The sequence below is a fragment of the Cervus canadensis genome, chromosome 2 (genome assembly GCF_019320065.1).
Source record: "Cervus canadensis isolate Bull #8, Minnesota chromosome 2, ASM1932006v1, whole genome shotgun sequence".
NCBI lineage: Eukaryota > Metazoa > Chordata > Mammalia > Artiodactyla > Cervidae > Cervus > Cervus canadensis.
The window spans coordinates 14,390,847-14,415,228 of NC_057387.1; the positions used below are offsets into that span (position 1 = coordinate 14,390,847).

General features: G+C 35.9%; 1 protein-coding gene across 6 annotated transcripts in view; it reads left to right on the forward strand.

The window, feature by feature from the left end:
- The window catches only part of ASH1L (ASH1 like histone lysine methyltransferase), a 201,023-nt gene that overhangs the window by 147,683 nt on the left and 28,958 nt on the right, over positions 1-24,382 (forward strand). For all 6 annotated transcript variants that reach the window (XM_043454370.1, XM_043454369.1, XM_043454361.1 and 3 more), the window contains 5 exons: positions 10,125-10,198; positions 11,690-11,735; positions 11,849-11,957; positions 14,750-14,956; positions 15,084-15,230. In XM_043454370.1, coding sequence (XP_043310305.1) covers positions 10,125-10,198; positions 11,690-11,735; positions 11,849-11,957; positions 14,750-14,956; positions 15,084-15,230 — 583 coding nt within the window. The remainder of the gene's footprint in view (positions 1-10,124; positions 10,199-11,689; positions 11,736-11,848; positions 11,958-14,749; positions 14,957-15,083; positions 15,231-24,382) is intronic.

A 24,382-nucleotide genomic window follows, 5' to 3' on the forward strand; every position in this document is an offset into this window, starting at 1 on the left:
CGGCACCCTGTTTATTTTTCTATCATCTTTAATTGCTGTTTTTATTTACTCATTTACTAATCTGTCTCCTCCACTAGATTATAAGCTTCAGGAGCACAGGATCATTTGTGTTTCTTTTTCTCCTTTCATTTTCCAGTGTGTGGTGCCTAATAGAAGGTTAATAAATATTGGATATACAAATGAAAGAAAAGAAGGAGAAATCAGAATAAGTTAAATGTAAGAAGAGAATTTTTTTTTTCAAGAACAACTTAATTGTGTAGTAAGATGTTGATCCTGTACTATTAGTATCTTCTTCACCGGTGACTCTCTTGACTGTGGTGCTCTTCTCTGTGTTATGATTATTTAGTTCCTTTTTTCTCCCCAGAAGGCCCAGCACCAGCAATGTATTTAAAGCAGCAAGGATAGACAAGTTATGCAATAAAGATTAGTTTGCTTCAGTTATTCTGTATTGGGTGGCTAGAGAATAGTTTAACTACAACATAGCGTTACAAGCATACCTTTCCACCTTTCGGGCGCCTGGATCAGGAAAATTCTCTGGAATAAGAAATGGCTACCCCCTCCAGCATTCTTGCCTGGAAAATTCCATAGACAGAGGAGTCCATGGGATCGCAAAGAGTCGGACACGGCCGAGTGACTGAGCACAGCACACACCACATTACAGGGTTTGATTCTCAGCTAGATAACTGTACTGTGCTTACTTAAGAGAGGTGAGAGGAAGTTCCGTATTCTTTGGGCTTACTACCAAAGTTCTTTTGAAGGAGCCTTTTGCTTTTAGTAGTGAAATCATGACAGTGAAAGAAGATTCTCAGCAGATTTATCTATTTCCTAGACTGCTAGTGATAAACAGGCTTTGAAAATAAGAGGTAATTCCGTGTAAAAGAAAACATGACCATTTTGGTCTTACTGGTTTTCCTCTGGATGGGAAGTTAGCTAACTGATAACTCATGTTTTGTAAAGAAGTTCTAACTTTTCAGGGGGTGATAGAGTCAGTTAGCTCCAAGGGAGATGAGATGAATGATGGGTAGGCCAATATTTATGTCAGATATCTGGCATAAATAGTGTTTAAGAGGTCCAGAATGGAAATAATTTAAATAAGTTAATTTATTTATTAATAAATTAATAATTTATTTAATTAATTTAAAGATTTTCACTCTAAATCCCCACTTCAGTCTCTCACTAAGACTAATCTGTACTCAGTGGTCTAAAATTAAGTAAATAATGGGAAAGCCTAACCAAGTAGTGGGCTTTTTTCCTGTGAAACAAGATTTAACATCAGGCTGTTACAGGACTGAATTTTTTTTTTTTTTTTTGTGGACAGTGTTGTTTTGTTGTTCAGATAATTTAAGATTAGGATACAGGATGAGGCCTGTCAGCTGTCTGAAACAGGTCACTTCCAGTATCATGTAAACAAAGAGCATGACTTTGAGTCAGCCAGTCCTACATTCATCTCTGTCTTTGCCATATTAGTTATCTGAATAAAATAGTTAAATAAAATAAAAATGCACCCTGTCATCAATGGAGTAAGTGGAAAATAATATTTTAAAAAAATTTTTAATGAAATCAGGTTTCCTTATCTCTTCAGAGAATTGAATTTCAAAGAAATTTTACTTTTTATGATGAGTACTCCTTTATCAAAATGTATATTTTACCTTCACATATTTAGTCAATTCATTGTTTGCAACAGTTCTACAATAAGTTCAATAAGGCAAGCATGATCTTTTCAGCACATGGTTTCTATGATAGCTGGATATACCCATACAGAAGGATAAAATAACTCAAAATGGATCATCAACCTAAAAATACAAGAGCTAAAATTATAAAACAGTAAATTTTTGTGACCTTGCATTAGGTAATAATTTTCTTAAATGTCTGACACCAAAATCATGTACAATAAAAGGGAAAAAACACAAATTAAACTACGTTAATATTTAAAATTTTGTACTTCAAAGAACACCACCAGAAAACTAAAACAACCCACCAAAAGGGAGAAACATTTTCAAATAAGAGGCTTGTATCCAAAATCCCATATAAATAAAGAACTGTTATAACTCAATAATAAAAAGACAAACAGTACAATTTTTAAGTGAATAAATTATTTGAATTGATATTTTCCCCCAAAAAAAGATAGAAATGGTCAATAAGCATATGAAAAGATGGTCAATAAGCATATGAAAAGATGTTCAACATCATTAGTCATTAGGAAAATGGAATTGAAAACCATAACAAGGGACTTCCCTGGTGGTCCAGTGGTTAAGAATGTGCCTTCTAATGCAGAGGACTCCAGTTTGATCCCTGGTCAGGGAAGTAAGATCCCACATGCCAAGGGCCCACTAAGCCTATCTGCTACAACTGAGAGAAGCCTAATGCTTGCCCAGCAGAAGATCCCCTGTGCTGTGACTCAGGCCCAATGCAGCCAAATAAATAATAAATAAATATTTTTTTCAAAAACCATAACAAGATATCACTTCACACTCACAGAAATGGCTTTAATTAAAAGATTTACGAGAATGTGAAGAAACTGGAACCCTCATACATTGCTGTGAGAACATGAAATGGTATAACCTCTTTGGAAAACATTTTAATAATCAATCAAGTTAATGACAGATTTAATATAAAACCTAGCAATTCTGTTGCTTAGGTATGTACCCAAAAAATTGAAGATATATGTCCAGAGACCTCCCTGGCAGTCCAGTGGTTGGGACTGCGTTTCCACTACAGGGGACCCAGGTTCCATCCCTGGTCTGCGAACTGGGGTCCTGCATGCCACATGCACATAAGCAATATGTGATGTACACAATGTAATACTGTTGGGCAATAACAAAAAATTTAGCTCAGAGACATGTGCCATATAAAATCCCATGTCTAGGTTTGAATTGAAAATCATGTCATTCCAAGAACCAGGGAGATTGCAAACTGAATTTTAAAAGGCATCAATGTATGCCATTACCAAGATAATAGAATAATCTGACAGATATTTTACAGTAGTTATAATTTGTAAAAAACACTTCAGCAGACAATTATAAACATACTTAAAACATAAAAAGATAGAGCCTTGACGAAGAAATGAAAGATAGGAAAAACAAGTAGAAATTTTAGAATAAAAATATGCAGTAACTGAAATACAATGCTCAGGGATAGATTCAGCAACAAAATGAAGATACACAGGGAACAATCAGTGAACTAGATGATGTAATATTACCCAGTCTGAACAAAAGAAAAAATAGACATTAGGAGAGATAGGCTGTGGGACCATGACAAAAGAGCTCATATCTATATTTTTGGAGTTCTGGGAGGAGATAAGAAGATAGAGATGAAAAAGTGCTTGGGTAAATAAATGGCTTGAAAGCTTTCCACATTTGGCAGAAGACATATAAACCTTCTGATTCAAGAAGATGAGCAACCCCAAACAGAATATATGCAAAAGAAATCCAGGCTAAGACACATCAAACTTCAGCATGCTAAAGACAAAACAGTTTTAAAACAATGAGAGAAATGGCTCTTATGCATAGGTGTAAATCAAATCAAATGACAGTGGATTTCTCATTTGAATTCATGTATATGGCACATTTTTCAAGTACCGAAAGAAAAACTGTCAAACCAAAATCCTATACCCACTGAAAATATCCCTCCAAGAATTAAGAGAAGCAAAGGCTTCTTAGGTGAAGGTTAACTAAAACAGTTTGTTGCCAGCAAACTTACCCTATGAGTAAAGGAAGTTCTCTAAAAGGAAAGAAAGAAACAACCTTGGAACATCAGTAAGGCAGAAAGATCCAGTCAGCAAAACTATGGGTATTTACAATAGGCTTTCTTTCCTTCTTCTTTTGAATTGAAAGACTTCCCTGACAATCCATTGTTTAAGAACCCATGCTTCCACTGCAGGGGACACAGGTTCCATCCGTGGTCAGGGAACTAAGATCCTGCCTCCCAGGTGGTGCAGCAAAAAAAAATAAATAAATAAAAAATAGAACTTCCATGTAATCCAGCAATTTCACTTCTGGGAATGTATCCAAAGAAAATGAAAACAGTTACTTGGAAAGATGCATGCACACACATGTTCATAGCAGCATTATTTACAACAGCCAAGATATGAAAACCACCGAAGTGTCCATCAAAGCAGGAATGGATAAAAGAGTTGTTGTATGTATATCATACTATAATACACACATGTGCACATGGTAAACACAATGGAATATTATTAATTCAGCCATAAAAATGAGGAAATCGTGCAGTTTGCAACTATGTGGTGGGCCTTGAGGGCATTGTGCTAAGTGAAATAAGTCAGACAAATACTGTATGATCTCATTAATATGTGGAATTTTAAAGTATTTGTGTGTGTGTGTTATAGAAAAGGGGATCAGATTATGTGTGGTTACCAGAGTTGAAGGGTTGTGGGAAGAGGAGGTGGGTAAGAGATCAAAAGGTACAAACTCCTAGTTACAAGATAAGTAAGAACTAGGGATATAATCAACAACATGATAACTATAGTTAACACTGCTGTATATATGAAATTGTTACGAGAGTAAATCCTGAGTTCTCATTGCAAGGAAAAAATGTTTTCCTTTTTTTTTTTTCTTTCTCCATTTATTGTCTTTGTAAGAGATAATGATGCTAACTCAATGCATAGCTGTAGTCATTTCACAACGTACGTAACTCAAGCCATTATGCTATACACCTTAAACTTATACAGTGATATATCTAAATTATATCTCAAATGAAACTGGAGGAATATTAATTAATGAACCAAGCCAAAAAAAAAAAAAAGAAAGAAAAAGATTGTGCTTAAGAAGAAGAGAATTCAAGAAACTGAGGAAAGATGATAATATTGCTTCGTGGAGTTAAAAGAAAACAATTAGTGGAGTACCTCAAAACTTAAGCCATGGAATATATCTTTTCATTTCATTCAAAAATTTAAGACCTGCTCTTTGATCAGGCAGTTTTCTAGATGCTTGGGATACATCAGTAAACAAAATAGTAAAGATCCTTGTCTCTGTGGAGCTGACATTCTTCCAAAGGGGAGACAGAAACCTTTCTTTCTGTCTTTCTGAATCTCACCTGTTTTTCCTCAGGCAGATAAAACCAAAAACTTGAATCCTTGTATTTTGTTTAGTGAAATTTAAACAGTTTCATCTTGTATCTTTTATCATTGTTTATAACCCCTTTGGTGGCACACATTTCACTCAGACACTACCACTGCAACTTTTCTTTGGATGGTATTGGGACCATTTTCATAGAATAACAAAGGAAAAGTGAATAATTCTAATCTACTTATAGAGCGATATTATAACCCAATACTCAGATTTATATATAAATGAGCTGAACTTTTTCTGAAGGTCAGTCACCTTATTTAGGGGACAAAAAAGGCTAAATTTTTGTCAGATTTTAAGGTATCTTGAAAAGAGGTAGAGCCATTATTACCTCTCTCCTTTTTATTGAATAGCTCCCTCTCCTTTGGTTTCCTCGTTTGCCTAGCTACTTGATTAACAATAGAATGCTTTTGTGAAATATTCTTCCTCCTTTTGTTCGTATCTTTTTCATATTAGAATTGGTTTTATAAAAGAAATCATCATGGACCTTTCCCTTTTAGATTTCAAGGTCAACACAATCTCCTGTCATCTCTTCCTTGAAATGACTTTTTTGGCCCACAAAATGAGTTTTATTTCAAAGGGAAAAAGTAAAGGATTTCTTTGCTCCTTTCCTAATAGTCAGTGGCAGGATTTGAGATCTCAAGGTTCCAGTATACAATAAGAAAAATCCACAAAAGATATGATTTCATCTAATTTTCAGGTGAAAGTGATTTTTTTTTTTCCATTTTAAAAATGAGGATTAGTTAAAACAGTATTTTTTCCAAATGATGAACTCCTGAATACGTTTTTCTAAGGTATCATCTCCAGCAGAATTTGACAAGGATCTTTTTAGGTGAGTCTCACATATTAAAAATGAATTACCTGGCTCTGGTTTCAGACATATTAGAGGAAAGGAAAGACTGTCTCATCATTTTTTTCCCTAATTCTTAGTATATGGATTAGAGAAAACTGAAGGTGAAAGTCGCTCAGTCGTGTCTGATTCCTTGCAACCCCATGGACTATATAGTCCATAGAATTCTCTAGGCCAGAATACTAGAGTATCCTAGTATCCCCTTTCCCTTCTCCAGGGGATCTTTCCAACCCAGGGATCAAAGAGAAATACAAATAATACCAAGAAAGGCAACATATAACATCTGTGGAGCTGTTTCTAGGAAAACTGAAAATGTTGGACAGTGGGGAAAATTGTGTTTTTAAAGTTAGTTGAAGTATGGGACTTTCCTGGCTGTTAAGACCCTATGCTTCCACTACAGAGGGCGTGGGTTTGATCCCTCGTTAGGGAACTAAGACCCCCGCGTGCTGTGTGGCCAAAAAAAACTGACGTGAATAATGGATGCTTCCTTTCTGGAAGGAGAAAAGTATTCTTTTTAAGTATTCAGAACTTACTCTCCACTCCTTCATACTTTTACAACCTCTTCTCTACAGAAAACACACTAAGAAAAGAGTTAACCCTTTACATCAAGGGGTTTGTCCTGTCTTCTGAGAGCCAATTTTGACTTGCTAAAAAATTATATTTGTTTGATTGTTGTTAGAAGCAGTACATACTCATAAAAATTCCTAATGTAGAAAGATATGAATTGAAAGATAAAGTTCCCCTTCCCAGAAACATACTAGTTTAGCATATAACCTTTCAAACTCTTTCATATATATTTATATAGCTATTTTTTCCTGATACTTTGTTACCAAATTTTTCAGCATACAGAAATTTGAAGGAACTGAACACAAAATATCCCATCACAAAAAAAACCATCACCTAGATTTTATCATTAATATTTGCCTGATTTATCATGTATTTATCCATCTGTTGTTCCATCCTGTTTTTGGATACACTGCAGAGTAAACTACAGGCATTGGTATACTTCCAGCTAAATATTTCATCATAATGTCAGAATCAAGATCTCAGTATTTGTTTATAGGGTTTTTCTTTTTATTTGAATTTACCCTTGATAGAATCCACCAATCTTAAATGTACTTTTGCTCGATTTTTAAATTTTTTCATACTCCTCTATAATCCAGACCTTTCTCAAAAACATTATCATCATTCCAGAAAGTTCCTTTGTGCCCTTTCCTAGTCAGTCCCCACCATATATAGTCATTTAATGGATATTGTTTTTAAAAAAGTCAGCCCCTGTTCTAATATTATTCTGCAACTTGGAAAATAAGTTTTCACATGAGTAAATATATACCTCGCTTCATTTAACAGCTGCACATTCATTATTTAAATATACCAAAGTTTACTTCCTTGTTGTGCTTCTTATTACAGACTTTGTAGTTATACATTCACCTTTGGTTTGTCAAGAGATGGACTCCAATCTTCTACCAACTGTAACCTCAGACAGCAGCTTGTTATATTAACCTCCATAAGTTATTTCTCCTTAGATAGAACTATAATCCATATTGCTCTGTCATCAGATTTATCAGATGAATAAATTCACTGCATGTTATTACATGTTAACAAATAATATTTTTATTGAAAATCAGTTCAGTTCAGTCACTCAGTCGTGTCCAACTCTTTGCGACCCCATGCACCACAGCATGCCAGACCTCATTGTCTATCACCAACTCCCAGAATCCACCCAACCCCATGACCATTGAGTCTGTGATGCCATCCAACCATCTCATTCTCTGTTGTCCCCTTCTGCCCTCGATCTTTCCCAGCATCAGGGTCTTTTCAAATGAGTCAGTTCTTCGCATCAGGTGGCCAAAAGTATTGGAGTTTCACCATCAACATCAGTCCTTCGAATGAACACCCGGGACTGATCTCCTTTAGGATGGACTGGTTGGATCTCCTTGCAGTCCAAGCAACTCTCAAGAGTCTTCTCCAACACCACAGTTCAAAAGCATCAATTTTTCGGTGCTCAGCTTTCTTTATAGTCCAACTCTCACATCCATACATGACTACTGGAAAAACCATAGCCTTGACTAGACGGACCTTTGTTGGCAAAGTAATGTCTGCTTTTTAACATGCTATCTAGGTTGGGCATAACTTTGCTTCCAAGGAGTAAGTGTCTTTTAATTTCGTGGCTGTAATCATCATCTGCAGTGATTTTGGAGCCCAAAAAAATAAAGTCAGCCACTGTTTCCAGTGTTTCCCCATCTATTTGCCATGAAGTGATAGGACGGGATACCATGATCTTAGTTTTCTGAATGTTGAGCTTTAAGCCAACTTTTTCACTCTCCTCTTTCACTTTCATCAAGAGGCTCTTTAGTTCTTCACTCTCTGCCATAAAGATGGTGTCATCTGCATATCTGAGGTTATTGATATTTCTCCTGGCAATCTTGATTCCAAATAACTCCCCCCTATTTTTTTGAGGGCAAGTTTATTATGTTTTCGTCTTAGTCTGAATGTGGTAATAACTTTCCTCAAAAATTTTTAATGAAAAAAGTGACTTTATTTTACATTTTTGTAAATCTCCTTGATGTCTGGCTAATATAGGACAGTTGAATTTTCTAATCTGTTTTTGCATTCTATTTGTTGTGCTGTTATTATGGTTTAAATATATGAAGAAATCTGACCTCACATGGGTAAAAAGTTGTGAAAGAGAGGAAGATTTAATAATTTCACATAATTGTAGATATTCTTTGATATTATAGCAACAATTCCTTAACATTCTACTTAACATTCTAAGGAACACTGTTCCTTAACATTCTACTGCTGGAGTATGAAATCAATGGATTTTTTGTATTGTTGCCTTAAAATCCTTTGGTCTCTCTTCTAAGTTAAATGGATTTTTACCCATGTATGATTTTTATCACTTCATGCATTAGATGTTGGAAAATATTAGTTCACTGAATTATATTGCTCTTCCATTTCCTGTATGTATCCATAACAATTCATATTTGTGAATTGCCACTTGTTTCATGAGAAAAACTTAAGTATTGGAAAACAGAATCTCATGATAATTAGTAGACACAAGTTTTGCAAAATTCCAGTGTTCACTTCAAACTAAAATTTTATCATTGGAAACATATTTTCAGTTGGAGTTCTTGAAGTAACAAGTTCACTGGATTTATTTTCAGTTCCTGGGTTAGAATAACCATTGTCTGTCAGTTCTTTTAAGTAAAAATGTCATTCTATGAAAAAAGCCAACTAGTTCAGCATTGGGTCATGCAGAATAAAGATTTTGGTTTGTGGGTCAAGATTTAATATTTTTCCTACTTTATCAAAAGCATTCTTAGATAATGCAGTAATAGTTCATTTCTGCTGGTTTCATTCTAATAGAGATTTGTGCCACATGCCTTGATTCATACTAAAACTACAGTTTTACCCACTATTCCTTTTACCCCATTAGTACAAATGTCAGCATAATGAAAAACGCATATAATATTTTAGTTATGTTACCAAAATAGTTTTGACCTCTCGGATCCCTTGGGGTAAGCAGAGCACACTTTGAGAACTGCTGGTCTGGAGACCATGATAAAACATATCCAGGTAACAAGGAAAAGTCTAAATCTTGCAAGAAGTGAGTCCAGCATCATAGTGCTTCATGAACAAAAAAATCATATAGAGTAAAGAAGTTGGGGGCAGGGTGCCTCTTTATGGTAGAAAAGGGCTTTGAAACTGGCTATAAAAAGTAGTAGTATTTCAATAGGAAGAAAAATGTTAACAGATCATAAATTTACATGTAAATACTCTTGAGTTATTTAAATTCAGAGTTTCCTATTTTGGAAAAATTTTATACTTCTTTTGTAGTTAGCCTTAAATTATGTACAATAATGTAGAAAAGATAAAAGATGCTCTGGTTAGTGATTTTAATGATTGACCAATTCTTAATATTTAGTTTGCTTCATAATGATGACTTACTTTGCAGTAAATTTGCTATGCTAGTTGTTTTATGTAAGCTAAAATTAAAACATATCTTTAGCATATACCGCATGGAGCACAGTGGAAAAGAATAGCAAAAATTAAAAATTGGTTATGGAAAATTCATAAAATTTCACATGAAATGTTTATTTTTTTTACTCGGTGCATGTTAAAGCTTGTGGCTCTTTGACCCTTTGTATAAGATAAATATTGAAATGGATAGTATTGTTTTGTTTCAGGAAAATATCTAAGGCAAAAGAGAATTGATTTTCAGCTTCCCTATGACATTCTTTGGCAGTGGAAACATAATCAGGTATGAGCCTATCTTACCATATTTCATTCTTAAGTGCTAAATGGGGGAGAGGGAGATGCAAGTCTTTTTCTCTGCCTCCTTGTTATGCTCTCATCTTAGGAAATACAGAGAAGTGTCCCTGTGAAGGTCAGAGACTAAGAAAAATGAATTTGCATCCATATTTAATATGACCTATTTGCCTTTACTCATAACTTCAAAATAGCAGTAAGTTCCTGCTTCCTTAGGAAACCTTCAGTTATTATTCTGGACTTTTATTTTGATAGCAAAGATTCTGTTCTGTAAGAATCCTGTTTGATGCAGGTCTCAAGAGAATTTAGATGTACTGCCAGCAGCATTAAGAAATTTCAGGCTTTATTTTTGTTGGCTCCTTCCCATCAGTTTGGAATTTATTTTTCACATACAAAAGAGAGTCTTCTACCAAAGGAAAGAGGGAAAATATTTAATACTTTTGTACTTTTAAATATATTGGGAACTAAAACTGGGAAGGTGCTGTTTTTCTTTCTTACTTACCTAATTGAAAGTTTCCCCCAGTAATTTTTATATTTAGCAAAGGCCCCTGGAATCCATATCGGGAGCTACCATTGGGAAATAGAAGTAGTCATGCAAATGAGGTAAATAAGCTCCTGAGTTTTGCCAAAATTCCACCAAAGTTTAATTTTGGAAAGCCAAAAGCAATGAACATTCCCATCTGCATTCTCTTCTCTGTTGGTCTTTCCTGAATTTTAAGAGGGTCAGTATATTAGATATTTATCTCAGAGAGTTCATAACAATAAAGGAGATAGTGTTTTGACTCACTGTACCCACCGAAAAATGATGGTGGGATTATTCTTATAGATTAGTACACTCTAGCTTAAACATCTTAAACCAAGCTCCTGTTTGTTTTTTGGTAGTGTCTTCTATAGTAAAACACTGACAGACTGACTAATACATTTTTTTCCTAATGCATTCTTTATTGCAGTATGAGAACACCATTATCCTGCCTGCCATCTCCCCTTTGTTCACTGAATTAATTGCCTTAATTAAAATGTAAAATGTGTTTTCCTACAACACTCACCCTGAAAAAGCTGGATACTTATGTTTTTCATATCATATACCTACCCTACCCTTCTGAACAAGCCCTGTGCAAGTTTTCCTTTCTTTTCATAGAGGGAGATAAAATCTTAATTTATCCAAATGAATAGCTTTAATCTGCAGTGTGGTAGTCATTTAAATCTGTCCAATAACTTGCTGAAGAAACATCTAGCAAAAAATGCATTTTCTTTAATCTACTTATGATTGCTTCTGTTGAATATAGTTCTCTTACCCTGATCTGGTAGTCACCTTTTATTCCAGGGTAAAAAGTGATCACACCTCAAATGTATCCAACCCAGAAAGTAAGTGTTTCCATATGGGCAGAGTACATGGATCATTTCTTTATTTTTAGTGATTTATACTGTTTTCTGGCATTTGAAGTTGAATGCTATATCGGGATTTTTCTGTTTTTTCTTCTAGCTGTACAAGAAACCAGATGTCCCACTATATAAAAAAATTCGTTCAAGTGAGTAAAGTGGTAGCTGTTTTTTCTGCCTCCATACGATCAATGTTCTCAGCCTGGCACTTAAAAAATTACTCTATATGTTCACAAACTATTCTTTGCTGTCTTCTCTCAAGATGTCTACGTTGATGTCAAACCCCTTTCTGGTTATGAGGCTACTACTTGTAACTGTAAGAAGCCAGATGATGACACCAAAAAGGGCTGTGTGGATGACTGCCTCAATAGGTACTGTACTAAACTAATTCTGTAAGCACAGGCTTTAAGATCTGTAAGACACTTCATTTAGGGGAATTCCGTGGTGGTCCACTGTTTAAAACTATGTGTTTTCACTGTCAGGGGCCTGGGTTCAATCCTTAGTTGGGGAACTAAGATTCCACAAGCCATGTGGTGTAGCCGGGAAAAAAAAGACTTCATTTAAAGGAAAAGGTTAAGTAGACTCTTTGATTTCCTCTCAAGAAATCAAAAATGATATATAGTGATATATGAAACCTAACTGATGGACTCGGTCTGCTTGGGCTGCTATAACAAACTATCGTAGACTTAAATAGAAATATATTTCTCACAGATCTGGAGGCTGGGAAGTCCATGGTAAAATTGTCAGCAGATTGAATGTCTAGTGAGGACCCACTTCCTAGCTTATAGACAGATGCTTTCACCCTGTATACTCACATGGCCTCTCCTCAGTGCATGCTCATGGTATAAAGATACTTCTCTCTCTTCCTCTTCCTAGAAGGCCACTAATCCTGTTATGAGGGTTTCTCTGGTGGCCCAGTGGTAAAGAATCCACCTGTCAATTCAGGAGCTACAGGAGAGGCGAGTTTGATCCCTTGGTCAGGTAGATCCCCTGAAAAAGGAAATAGCAACCCACTCCAGTATTCTTGCCTGGGAAATCCCATGAACAGAGGAGCCTGATGGGCTATGGGGTTGCAGAAGAGTCAGACAGGACTGAGAGATTAAACAACAATAATCCCATTACGAGGTTCCCACCTTCATCACCTAATAAAACCTATTCACCTCCCAAAGCCCCTGCTTCCAAATAGCATCACAGTGAAGGCTGGGTCTTCAACTGAATTTTGAGGGGACATATTCAGCCCAAAATGGGCTCAATAGAGTAACAGGAAACAACGTCATCTAGAGTCTTATGTACTCAGGTTTAAATCCTCTTACTGCTATGAGACCTAAGGAAAGTTCTTTAACCTCTCTAATAAAAATAATACTAGTAGAAGGTCATGATACATTTGGGTGGAAACTAAGTTGATAGACATTAGGGTATAGCAGATATATTAATACACATGATGATTGAGTACAGTGATGCTAATGAGAGATAGTAAGGCTGTTGTCAGAGACAGGAAGTGTGAGTTCTCAATGAGATTGAGATTTCAAAATGAAAATGTCTAATTGAGACAAAGGATTCTATCTCTATTAACCTTAGCAGATATGTAGCAAAGGAGAATTAACGAACTTCCCGTCAGTGTTCCTTGTTCTAAATAGCTTTCCTAGACAAAGATAGCTGCTTCTCCAATCTTGATCTCTAGTCAGCTGTCCTGTGGGCTGAGGAAAATCGGTGTTTTTGCTTTAATGTGCCACCTGGGAAATTCTACCTTACCTACATCACTGTAAATTGTCATCTTGTCATTGTACATACATAAATTGTACATAGTAATAGTAGTAGCTTGGTGATTTAGGTAGTCGATGTTTTATGCAGATTTTTTTCACTCTCAGGTATTTTCTGTATGTGCTCTTATGTATCATTGTAATCCATAAGCTCATCCTTTTTAGATTGATGTCACAGCTTGCCATTCTTCTGTTGTTCATTATTCAAGTTACTTTTAATATTTTGCTATTAAAAATGATACTACTATGAAACTGTGTAACTTCCTTTTTTTAACCCTTAGAGTATATTCTCAAAAGGAGAAAAATACCTGTATAAATTATAAGAACATACATATATATATATATATATATATGTAATTCTTACTGTATACTTTCTAATAGCTCTCATAAAATACTGAGTTACTTTTTGGTATCACCACCAGTATATATTTATTTCCCCTTAGCTCCACCTCCTTTAGTTACTGACATTTAACTTTATTTCTAGTGCTTTAGTATTTCATTGGTTTACTATTTCAGAGTATCATATGTCCTTAAAGTTGTTTAAATGTGCATCTCTTTAGATGCTAACATTTCTGTGCTTTTTTTATATGATATTTTATTTATTGTCTATGAAATTAATATAGCTGCCTCATTGCTTATTTTCTTTCTTTCTTTCAATAGTTCAGGAAGTTGTTGTTGTTCTTTAATTGCTTAGTCATGTCTGACTCTTTTGTGATCCCATGGACTGTAGGCCACCAGGTTCCTCTGTCCGTGGGATTTCCCAGGTAAGAAGACTGTCATGGGTTTCCCTTTCCTTCTCCAGGGGTTGGGTCCTTCCCAACCCAGGGATGGAACCAGAGTCTCCTGCATTGGCAGGAGGATTCTTTACCACTGAGCCACCATGGAAGCCCTCATATATTAGTATAGAAATAAATATGTTAGTGTTTGCCCAGGATGCTGAGTGGACAATTAATTTATTAATTTGCAAGAAGCATCAGTGTTTGCAACTTGACTTGGATATTTTCAGTATTACTAACTTTTGAATTTAGACATTATTACCTTGTTAATAACTTTGTTACCAATCAACCTTATTAAAATAAAAATTAATTTTATGCATTTTTTTGGCTGTGCTGGGTCTTAGTTGCAACATACGGGATCTTTTAGTTGCAGCACATAGGCTCTTAGTTGCAGGATGTGGAATCTTTTTAGTTGCACCATGAGAAAACTCATTTGCAGCATGTGGGATCTAGTTCCCTGACCAGGGATCAATCCCGGGCCCCCTGCATTGGGAGTGTAGAGTGTTAATCTCTAGACCAGTAAAGAAGTCCCTTTGAATTCATTTTTTAAATTCCTATTTAAAAAAATGGGTTCATATAGATGGTATGTAGTGTTAATTGACATGTAATTATTCCTTTTCTTTCTAGAATGATCTTTGCTGAGTGTTCCCCCAACACTTGCCCCTGTGGCGAGCAGTGCTGTAACCAGAGGATACAGCGGCATGAGTGGGTGCAATGTCTAGAACGATTTCGAGCTGAAGAAAAAGGTTGGGGAATCAGAACCAAAGAACCCCTAAAAGCTGGGCAGTTCATCATTGAATACCTAGGAGAGGTTGTCAGTGAGCAGGAGTTCAGGTACAGTGGTAAAGCATACTCCAGTAAGATGGCAGAGGTACCAGATTAGAATGGAAAATGAAATATTTGAAATTTACTTTCAACTTTTAATCATTAACTGGGTTTTAATCATTTCTCTCCTCTTTAGGAACAGGATGATTGAGCAGTATCATAATCACAGTGACCACTATTGTCTGAACTTGGATAGTGGGATGGTGATTGACAGTTACCGTATGGGAAATGAGGCCCGATTCATCAATCACAGCTGTGACCCAAATTGTGAAATGCAGAAATGGTAAGAAAACAAGGGAAGGTGAAACCCAGCAGAGCAGAAAGCATTGAGGACATCCTGAGATTGATCTTAATAGTCAGCTTATACACAGCAGCTCAGGCAATTCTCTGTTATGACATATCCTCCCAGGTAGAGAGTAAGCTCATACTGTTTCTTCACACTTCAACCTTACTACTCCCAGAAGAATGTAATATTTATTTGTGTGTGTGTGTGTGTGTGTGTGTGTATACATATATGATAATACCTACTATTTATTGACTGCTTACTGTGTACCAAGCACTGCTACATGGTTCTCATATCCATGCATTTAGCATGTTTATCACATCCTCACTGGATTTGTCACAATGATAAGTAAAAATATGTGAGATAGATTAGAATCTAATTGAGAATGAAAAAAATACATCTAAAATATAATCTCACCTTTTGAAATGGCCCACACTCTGTCTCTAGAGTGTGTTGTTGTTGTTGATTAGTTGCTAAGTTGTGTCCAACTCCTTTGCAACCCAATGGGCTATAGCCCGCCAAGCTCCTCTGTCCATGGTATTTAAAAAATAAAATTAAAAGAAAAAGAATAATTCAGAAAAGATAACACGATAGGGGAGGGTTCTAAGAAAATGAGAGAGTAGGAAGCAACAAGAATCTATCTCTCTTTAGACAGTTGCACTAGCAGAATCTGTCTGATAGAACTCTTTGGAACTCTGGAGTCTGTTGAAGGCTTGTAACATCCAGGAGATGTTTTAGATGGTCAGTTGTGGTTCATTTCAGTCAATTTGAGCTCTTAACACAGTAGCAACTACTCATCCCTACCCCCAGCCACATGGCAGGCAGCTGTGCAAGTACTCCCGGAATAGCTCACATACACCTTGCAGATGTTAGGGCAGATAAAAGGGGCCCCTTTCTCCAAATACTGAATATCTGTACTCTTATTGCTGATGCTGATCACAGAGGTGCACACAAAGAAGCAGGCAGCCACTGTTGTACCTCCCATTGTTGCACGTCCCTCTCCCTCCAGCTGTAGTGACTTTCAGGAGATTTTAAGGTGCCCTCTTTTGCCCACCTTCATTTTTCACTTTTTGTCTTTTAGGACAGAAATTAAAGACTAAGACATGCCAAAACAACTACATATATTGTGGAATATAGTCAGTGACTACACATATCCAAGGGAAGGATCAGAAAAGACATAAGACACTAGGTTTACACTTGAGGCTGATCCTTGAAACAGAAAAATAATAATAACAAAAAACAGCAAATAGGAAAGGGGAGACTCTAATTCCCAAGTTACCACATTACTTGATTCAGATGTCCAGTGTTCAGAAAAATCACAAGGAATATAAAGACACTACAAAATATGGCCCATTCAGAGAAAAAAAAAATAATTAAAATAATAATAATAATTCAGTAGAATCAGTCCCTAAAATGGGCTAATGGCAGACACATAAGACAAAGACTTTTAAACAATTGCCCTGATGACGCTCAAAGAACTAAAGGAAATTGTCATGAAAAAGTTTCGTGAGAAAGTCATGAAACTGATATGAAAAAAATGGAAATATCAATAAAGAGAGAGAAAACCTAAAAAGAAACCAGAAAGGAATTCTGGAACTGAAGAAGTACAATAATTGAAATGAAAAATTTACTAGATGGATTCAGAGGCAGGTTTGGACAGGCAAGAGAAAGAATCAGTGAACTCAAAGATGAGGTGAAGTGAAAATCACTCGGTCACGTCTGGATCTTTGCAACCCCATGGACTATGCAGTCCATGAAATTCTCCATGCCAGAATACTGGAGAGGGTAGCCGTTCCCTTCTCCAGGGATCTTCCCAACCCAGGGATCAAACCCAGGTCTCGCACACCACAAGCAAATTCTTTACCCACTGAGCCACCAGGGAAGCCCAAGAATACTGGAATAGGTAGCCTATCCCTTCTCCAGCGGATCTTCCCAACCCAGGAATTGAACTGGGGTCTCCTGCATTGCAGGCAGATTCTTTACCAGCTGAGCTACCAGAGCAGCCCATAGGACACTATAAATTATCAAGCCTGAGAAAAAGATAAAGATTGAAGAAAAGAGAGCTCTAAGCGGCCTTTGGGATACCATCGAGCAGAATATGTATTGTGGATGTCCCAGAGGGAGAAAACAGAAAGAAGCAAGAGAAAATATTTGAAGAAATAATGGTTGAAAAGTTAACTGAATTTCATGAAAGATGTGAATATAAATACCCAGGGTACTTAACAAACTCCAAGTAAGATGAACTCAAAATGAGACACATAGCAAGACATGTTAAAATCTAACTTTCAAAATACAAAGAGCAAGTCTTGGAATCAGCCCAAGACAAGCAAATCATTACATACAGTGACATTTTGGAGGCCAGAAGACAGTGGGCCAGTATATGTAGTGTGCTAAAAGAACATGTCAACCAGGATTCCTATATGTAGCAAAGCTATCCTTCAGAAGTAAGGAGGAAATAAAAACATTCCCAAATAAAAGATGAGGGACTTTTTGAGTGCTAGAAGTACCCTGCAGAAATGCTCAAAAGTCTCCTCCAAGGTGAACTTACAGGACACCAGATAGTACTTCCATGCCATATGGAGAAATAAAGATCTTAATAAAGGTAAATGCATGAGCAGTTATAAAAGCTAGAATTAGGAGAAGGAAATGGCAACCCACTCCAGTATCCTTGCCTGGAAAATCTCATGGACAGAGGAGCCTGGTGGGCTGCAGTCCATGGGGTCGCAAAGAGTCGGGCATGACTGAGCGACTAACACTAGAGATCTCAATCATAGCATCTCATTTTCAGAGGAGCCTGTCCTGAATTTCTTGACCAGATTAACCCACATTCCCTCCACCCAGCCACACACACAGTACCCCCTTTCATATTCCTCTCTGTCATAGTTCTTATCAGAGCTGCACTTTCACAGTTTCCTTTAAGGTTGTTTAATACTCTCTCTCAACCTTGTATGGCCTATGAATTACTTCAGAGCTGGGACTTAAGCTGGGTTTTGCTTATCATGATATCCCTTCTGTCTACCCTGATGCCTTAATAAACATTTTGGAAGGAAGAGATGACACTCCAAAAAATAATAATAATAATAAAAGCTAGAATTAATTTGACAGTGTTTTGTAGCTGTAGTTTTTTTTCTACACAGTTTAGGAAACTAATGCCCTTAGTGGAATTGTTAGTTTATTTTTTTGTGCACATAATATAAAAAGATGTAATTTTGTGACATCTGGAAGGAGTAGAAATGGCTGTAAAGGAGTAGTGGTTTTTTATGTTAGTTAAGTTAAGCTACTATAAATAAAATTATAGTTTTATAACTTAAGGATGTTCAGTGTAATCCTCATGATAACCACAAATGCAACAGCTACAGACATGTACAAAAAGAAATTCAGGAAGAATGTAAACATTTTACTCCAAAAAATTAACTAAACACAATAGAAAGCAGGAATTCAGGCAACGAGGGACAGAAACCTCTAGGGCATATAGAAAATAAATTGTGCAGTGACAAGTAATTCCTTATCAGTAATTAATTTAAAGGTAAATGGATTAAACTCAAAAAAGAGAATGGGATTCAGCATCATTTATGATTTAAAAAACTCTCTACAAAGTGGGTAAAAGAATGTATCTCAACATAATAAAGGGTGAATGTGACAACCAACAGGTGAAAAATTGAAAGGTTTTCCTCTGGAATCAAGAACAAAACCAAAACAAGGATGTCCACTCCTACCACTTCTATTCAACATAATACTGCAAGTTTTACCCGGATGAGGTAGGCAAGAAAAAAAGTTAAGTAAAAGGCATCCAATTGAAAAGCAACAAGTAAAACTGTCTCTATTTGCAAAATTTGCAAATAGTATTACATATAGAAAAATACTATATATATTACATGTATAATATAGAAAATTACATATAGAAAAAATAATGTTTGCAAATAGTATTACATACAGAAAACTCTAGCAATTCCCATCAGAAAACTTTGTAGAACTGAAAATTTAGTGAAGTTTCAAGACACAAAATCAAAATATAAAAATCAGTTGCATTTTCATACATGAATAACTATCAGAAGTTAAAAAACAATCCTTTTGCAATAGCATCAAAAAGAATAAAATACCTAGGAATAAATTTAGCCAAGGAAGTAAAAGACCTGTACACTGATAACTGTAAGCTACCGATGAGAGCTTACAGGAGACATAAATAAATGAAAAGATACTCTGTGCTCATGGATTTGAAGAGTTATTACTGCTTAAATGTTTGTACTTACCAAAGCATCCTACAAATTCAGTACAGTAAAAATAAAATTCCAATGGCACTTTTCTCAGAAGTAGAATAATCCTAAAACTTGGGTGGAATCACAAAAAATCTCAAATAGTCAAAACAATCTTGACAAAGAACAAAGCTGAAGGCATCACACATCCTGGTTTCAAACTATATTACAAAGCTATAGTAATCAAAACAGTATGATACTGGCAGAAAAACAGATACAAAGATGAATGGAAAAGAATAGACCAGAAATAAACCCATGCATGTATGGCCAATTGATTTTTGGCAGAGGAGCCAAGAATATACAATAGGGAAAGGGCAGTCTCTTCAGTAAAGGATGTGGGAAAACTGGACAGCCATATGCAAAAGAATGAAATTGGATCACTGTCTTTCAACATAAATAGAAATCAACTTAAAGACTTGAATGTAAGACCTAAAACCATGAAATTCCTAGGAAAAAACAGAGGATAAGCTCTTTGTCATCAATTTTTACAGTGATTTATTTGTTTGTTTGTTTTAACACCAGAAGCAGGGCATTAAAAGCAGAAATGAACAAGTGAGACTGGTCAAACTAAAATGTTTCTGTACAACAATGGAAACCATAAACAAAATAAAAGAGCAGCCTACAGCATGGGAGAAAATATTAGCAAATCTAGTAAGGTGTTAATATTCAAAATATATAAGGAAAGCATATGTCAATAGCAAAAAAAGCCCAATTAAATATAGGTGGAAAATCTGAATATCCTTTAAAAGCAGACATACAGATGACCAACAGGTACATTAAAAGGTGCTTAATGTCACACTAACCATCAGGGAAATGCAAGTCAAAACCACAATGAGATACCACCTCACACCTATTAGAATGTCTATTCTCAAACAGATAAGAAGTAATAAATGTTAGTGAGAATGTAAAAAAAAAGAGGGGGGAACCCTTGTGCACTGTTGGTGGGAATTGGTACAGCCACTGTCAAAAACCATATGGAGGTCCTTGGAAAATTAAAAATAGAAGTGCCATACAATCCAGCAGTGCCATTTCTGGGTATTTATCTGAAGGAAAAGAAAAACACTAACTCAAAATGATTATCTTTATCCCATGTTCATTATAACATTTATAATAGCTGAGACATGGAAACAACCTAAGTATTCATCAGTGGATTAAAAAAATGTGGTCTGTAACTACAGTGCAGTATTTAGCAACAGAAATGCAGGAAATACTGCCATTTGTAACAAAACAAATTACCTTGTTATGTTAAATGAGACAAAGAGAAAGATTAGTTCCATATGATCTCACTTGTATAGAATCTTTTGGAAAAAAGCAAACTCATAGATACAAGTTGGTAGTTGCCAGATGTAAGGGTTTGCAAGCTTGGGAAAAATAGGTGAAGGTGGTCCAAATAAATAACAGCTGAGGATGTAATGTACAGCCTGGTGACTATAGTTAATAATACTACATTGTATATTTGAAACTTGCTTAGAGAACGAATCTTAAAAATCTTATCACAAGAAAATAATTTGATACTATGCATGGTGATGGATGTTAACTAGAGTCATTGTGATGATCATTTTGCAATATATACATATAATGAATCATTATGTTACACCTAAAACTAATATAGTATTTTATGTCAATTATGTCTTAATTTTTTTTTTTTAAAGATTGGCAGAATAGATTACAAGCACATGATCCTGAGGCTTCCCTGGTGGTCCAGTGGTTAAGAACTCACCTTGTAGTACAGGAGTTGCAGTTTGATCCCTGATCAGGGAACTAAGATCCCACATGCTGCTGGGCAACTAAGCCCACTCACCACAACTAGTGAGCTCGCGTGCCACAACAAAAGATCCCATGTGCTACAACAAAGACCCAATGCAGCCTAATTAATTAATTCAAAAAATACATCATCCAGCTGTATACTGTGTATATAAGAGACTCACTTAAGATCCAAAGACACAATCAGGTTGAAAGTAAAAGGATGGAAGAAGAAATTCCATGTCAGTAGATGGCCAAAAGAGAGTGGGAGTGGCTAAAAGAGACTTTAAACCCATAAAGGTTAAAAGAGACAAAGAAGGACATATGTTTCTTAAAAAGATTCAGCAAGAAGATATAACAGTTGTAAACATTTACACACATGACAGAACTTCAAAATATATGAAGCAAAAACTGACAGAGTTGGAGAAATAATTCTGCAGTAACAATTGGGAGACTTCAACTCCCCACTCAGTAATGAAAAGATCAACCAGAGAGGTAAGTAAGGAATAGAGAACTTACATAATTAACCAACTAGATCTAAAAAAACAATAGCAAGACCCCACCCAACAACAACAGCATTTATATTCTTCTCAAGTGCACATGGGACATTTTGTTAGGCAGAAATTAAGTCTCAGTAGATTTTTGTATTTTTTGGCCATGCCACACAGTGTGCAGCATCTTAGTTCCCAGACCAGGGATTGAACCCACACCCCGTGCATTAGCAGTGCAGAGTCTTACCCACTGAACCAAAACCGGGACACTGAGACACTGATTTTTTTTTTTTTTTTTTTCTTTTAGGCCACACTGCATGGTTTGTGGGATCTTAACTCCCCAGCTAGGTCAATAGGTTTTTATTTATATTTTTGGCTATGCTCGGTCTTCACTGCTACGGGCTTTTCTCTAGTTTTGGTGCGCAGGAGCTACTCTCTAGTAGCAGGCTTCTCATTGTGGTGGCTTCGCTTCTTGTGGAACATGAGCTCTAGGGTGTGCAGGCTTCAGTAGTTGTGACATGTAGGCTCAGTAGTTGTGGCTCATGGGCTCTAGAGCCCAGGCTCAGTAGTTGTGGCTCGTGGGGTTAGTTGCTCCACGTCATGTGGGATCTTCCTGGATCAGAGATTGAACCCATGTCTCCTGCTTTGGCATGTGGATTCTTTAGATATTATAGAAGTTATCTTCTCTAACCACAACAGATGGAAGTTAGAAAATCAGTAAGATAAAGGAAACTGGAAAATTCATGAAACTTTAGAAAGTCACAAACTTTTAAACAACCAGTTGGTCGGAGAAGAAATTACAAGGGAAATTATTAAATACTTAGAAATGAATGAAAATAACATAAAGTACCAAAAACCTATGGGATGCAGCAATAGCAGCACTATGTGGGAAATTCATAGCTATAAATGCTTACATTAAAAAACAAGAAAGAGCTCAAATTAGCAACCTAACTTTACAACTTAGAGTGGAAGTATTAGTTGCTCATTTGTGTCCGACTCTTCGTGACCCCATGGATGCCAGGCTCCTCTGTCCATGAAATTCTCCAGGCAAGAATACTAGAGTGGGATCCATTTCCTTCTCCAGGGGATCTTCCCAACCCAGGGATTGAACCTGGGTCCCCTGCATTACAGGCAAATTCTTTACCATCTGAGCCACCAGGGAAGCCTACTTTACAACTTAATGACCTAGAAAAAGAGCAAACTAAAGTTAGGGCTGGAGAAAACCATGGACAGAGAAACCTGGCAGGCTACAATCTGTAGGATCACAAAGAGTTGGAGACTACTGAAGCGACTTAGCACACGCACAACACAAATCTAAAGTTAGCAAAAGGAAGGAAATAATAAAGATGAGAATGAGAACAGAGATAAATAAAATAGAAAAAACAATAGAGAAAATCAGTGAAACCAAAAGTTGGTTCTTCAAAAAGATAAAATTAACAAATCTTTAGCTACAGGGATGAAGAAGAAAGGATTCAAATTACTAAACTCAGAAATGAAAGTGGGGACATTACTACCAATTCTACAGAAATGAAAAGGATTAAAAGAGAATACTATGAACAGATGTACACCAAAAAATCTGATAACCTAGTTGAGATGGACAAATTTCTAGAAACACAAAACCTACTACAACTAAATCATGAAGAAATAAAAAATATGAATAAACCTGTAACTAACAAATGTATTGAATCAGTAATCACAAATCTCCCAACAAAGAAAAGCCCTTGACTTGATGGTTTTACTGGTGAATTCTATCAAATTAGTACCAACTCAACTTTTTTTGAAAAATTGAAGAGACGGAAACACCTCCTGATTTACTTTATGAAGCAAGCATAACCCTGATACCAAAGCTTAGCAGACTCCCCAAGAAAACTACAGACCAATACCTGTCATGAACATTGATGCAAAAATCCTCAGCAAAATACTAGCAAGCAATTCACCAGCATATTAAAAGGATTATGCACAGTGACTCTGGAATTTCATCCTGGAAGGCAAGGATTGTTCAACATAGGAAAATTGGTCAGTGCTATACACTACATCAGGAAAGTAAAGGAGAAAAGAAGTCACATGGTCATCTCAATTGATGGAGGAAAAAAGCATTTGACAAAATTCAACTCCCTTTTCATGATAAAGATACTCAACAAAATAGGAATAGGACTGCCTTAACATAATGAAAGCCATATATGAAAACTCACAGCCAACATAATACTCAGTGGTGAAAGACTAAGCTTTTCCTCTAAGATCAAGAACAGGACAAGGATGCCCACGTTCACCACTTTTATGTGTAACAATTTTGGAAGCTCAAACCAGAAAAAATTAGACAAGAAAGAGATATAAAAGGCATCCAAATTGGAAATGAGAATAAAATTATCTTTGCATATAGTATGGTCTTCTGCAGTTGCATTTGTATATACAAACATTGAGCATTTTGAAAAGGAAATTACAAAAACAGTTCCATTTGCAGTATCATGAAAAAAGAATGAGGTACTTAAAGTTAATGAGGTGAAGGAATGGTGCAGTGAAAGCTATAAAACATTGTTAAAGACATAAGTGAATGGCAACACATCTCATGTTCATAGATAAGAAGATTTGATTTTATTAAAATGGCAGTATTGCCCAAAGTGATCTACAGAGTCAGTGTAATTCCTATCAAAATCCCCATGACATT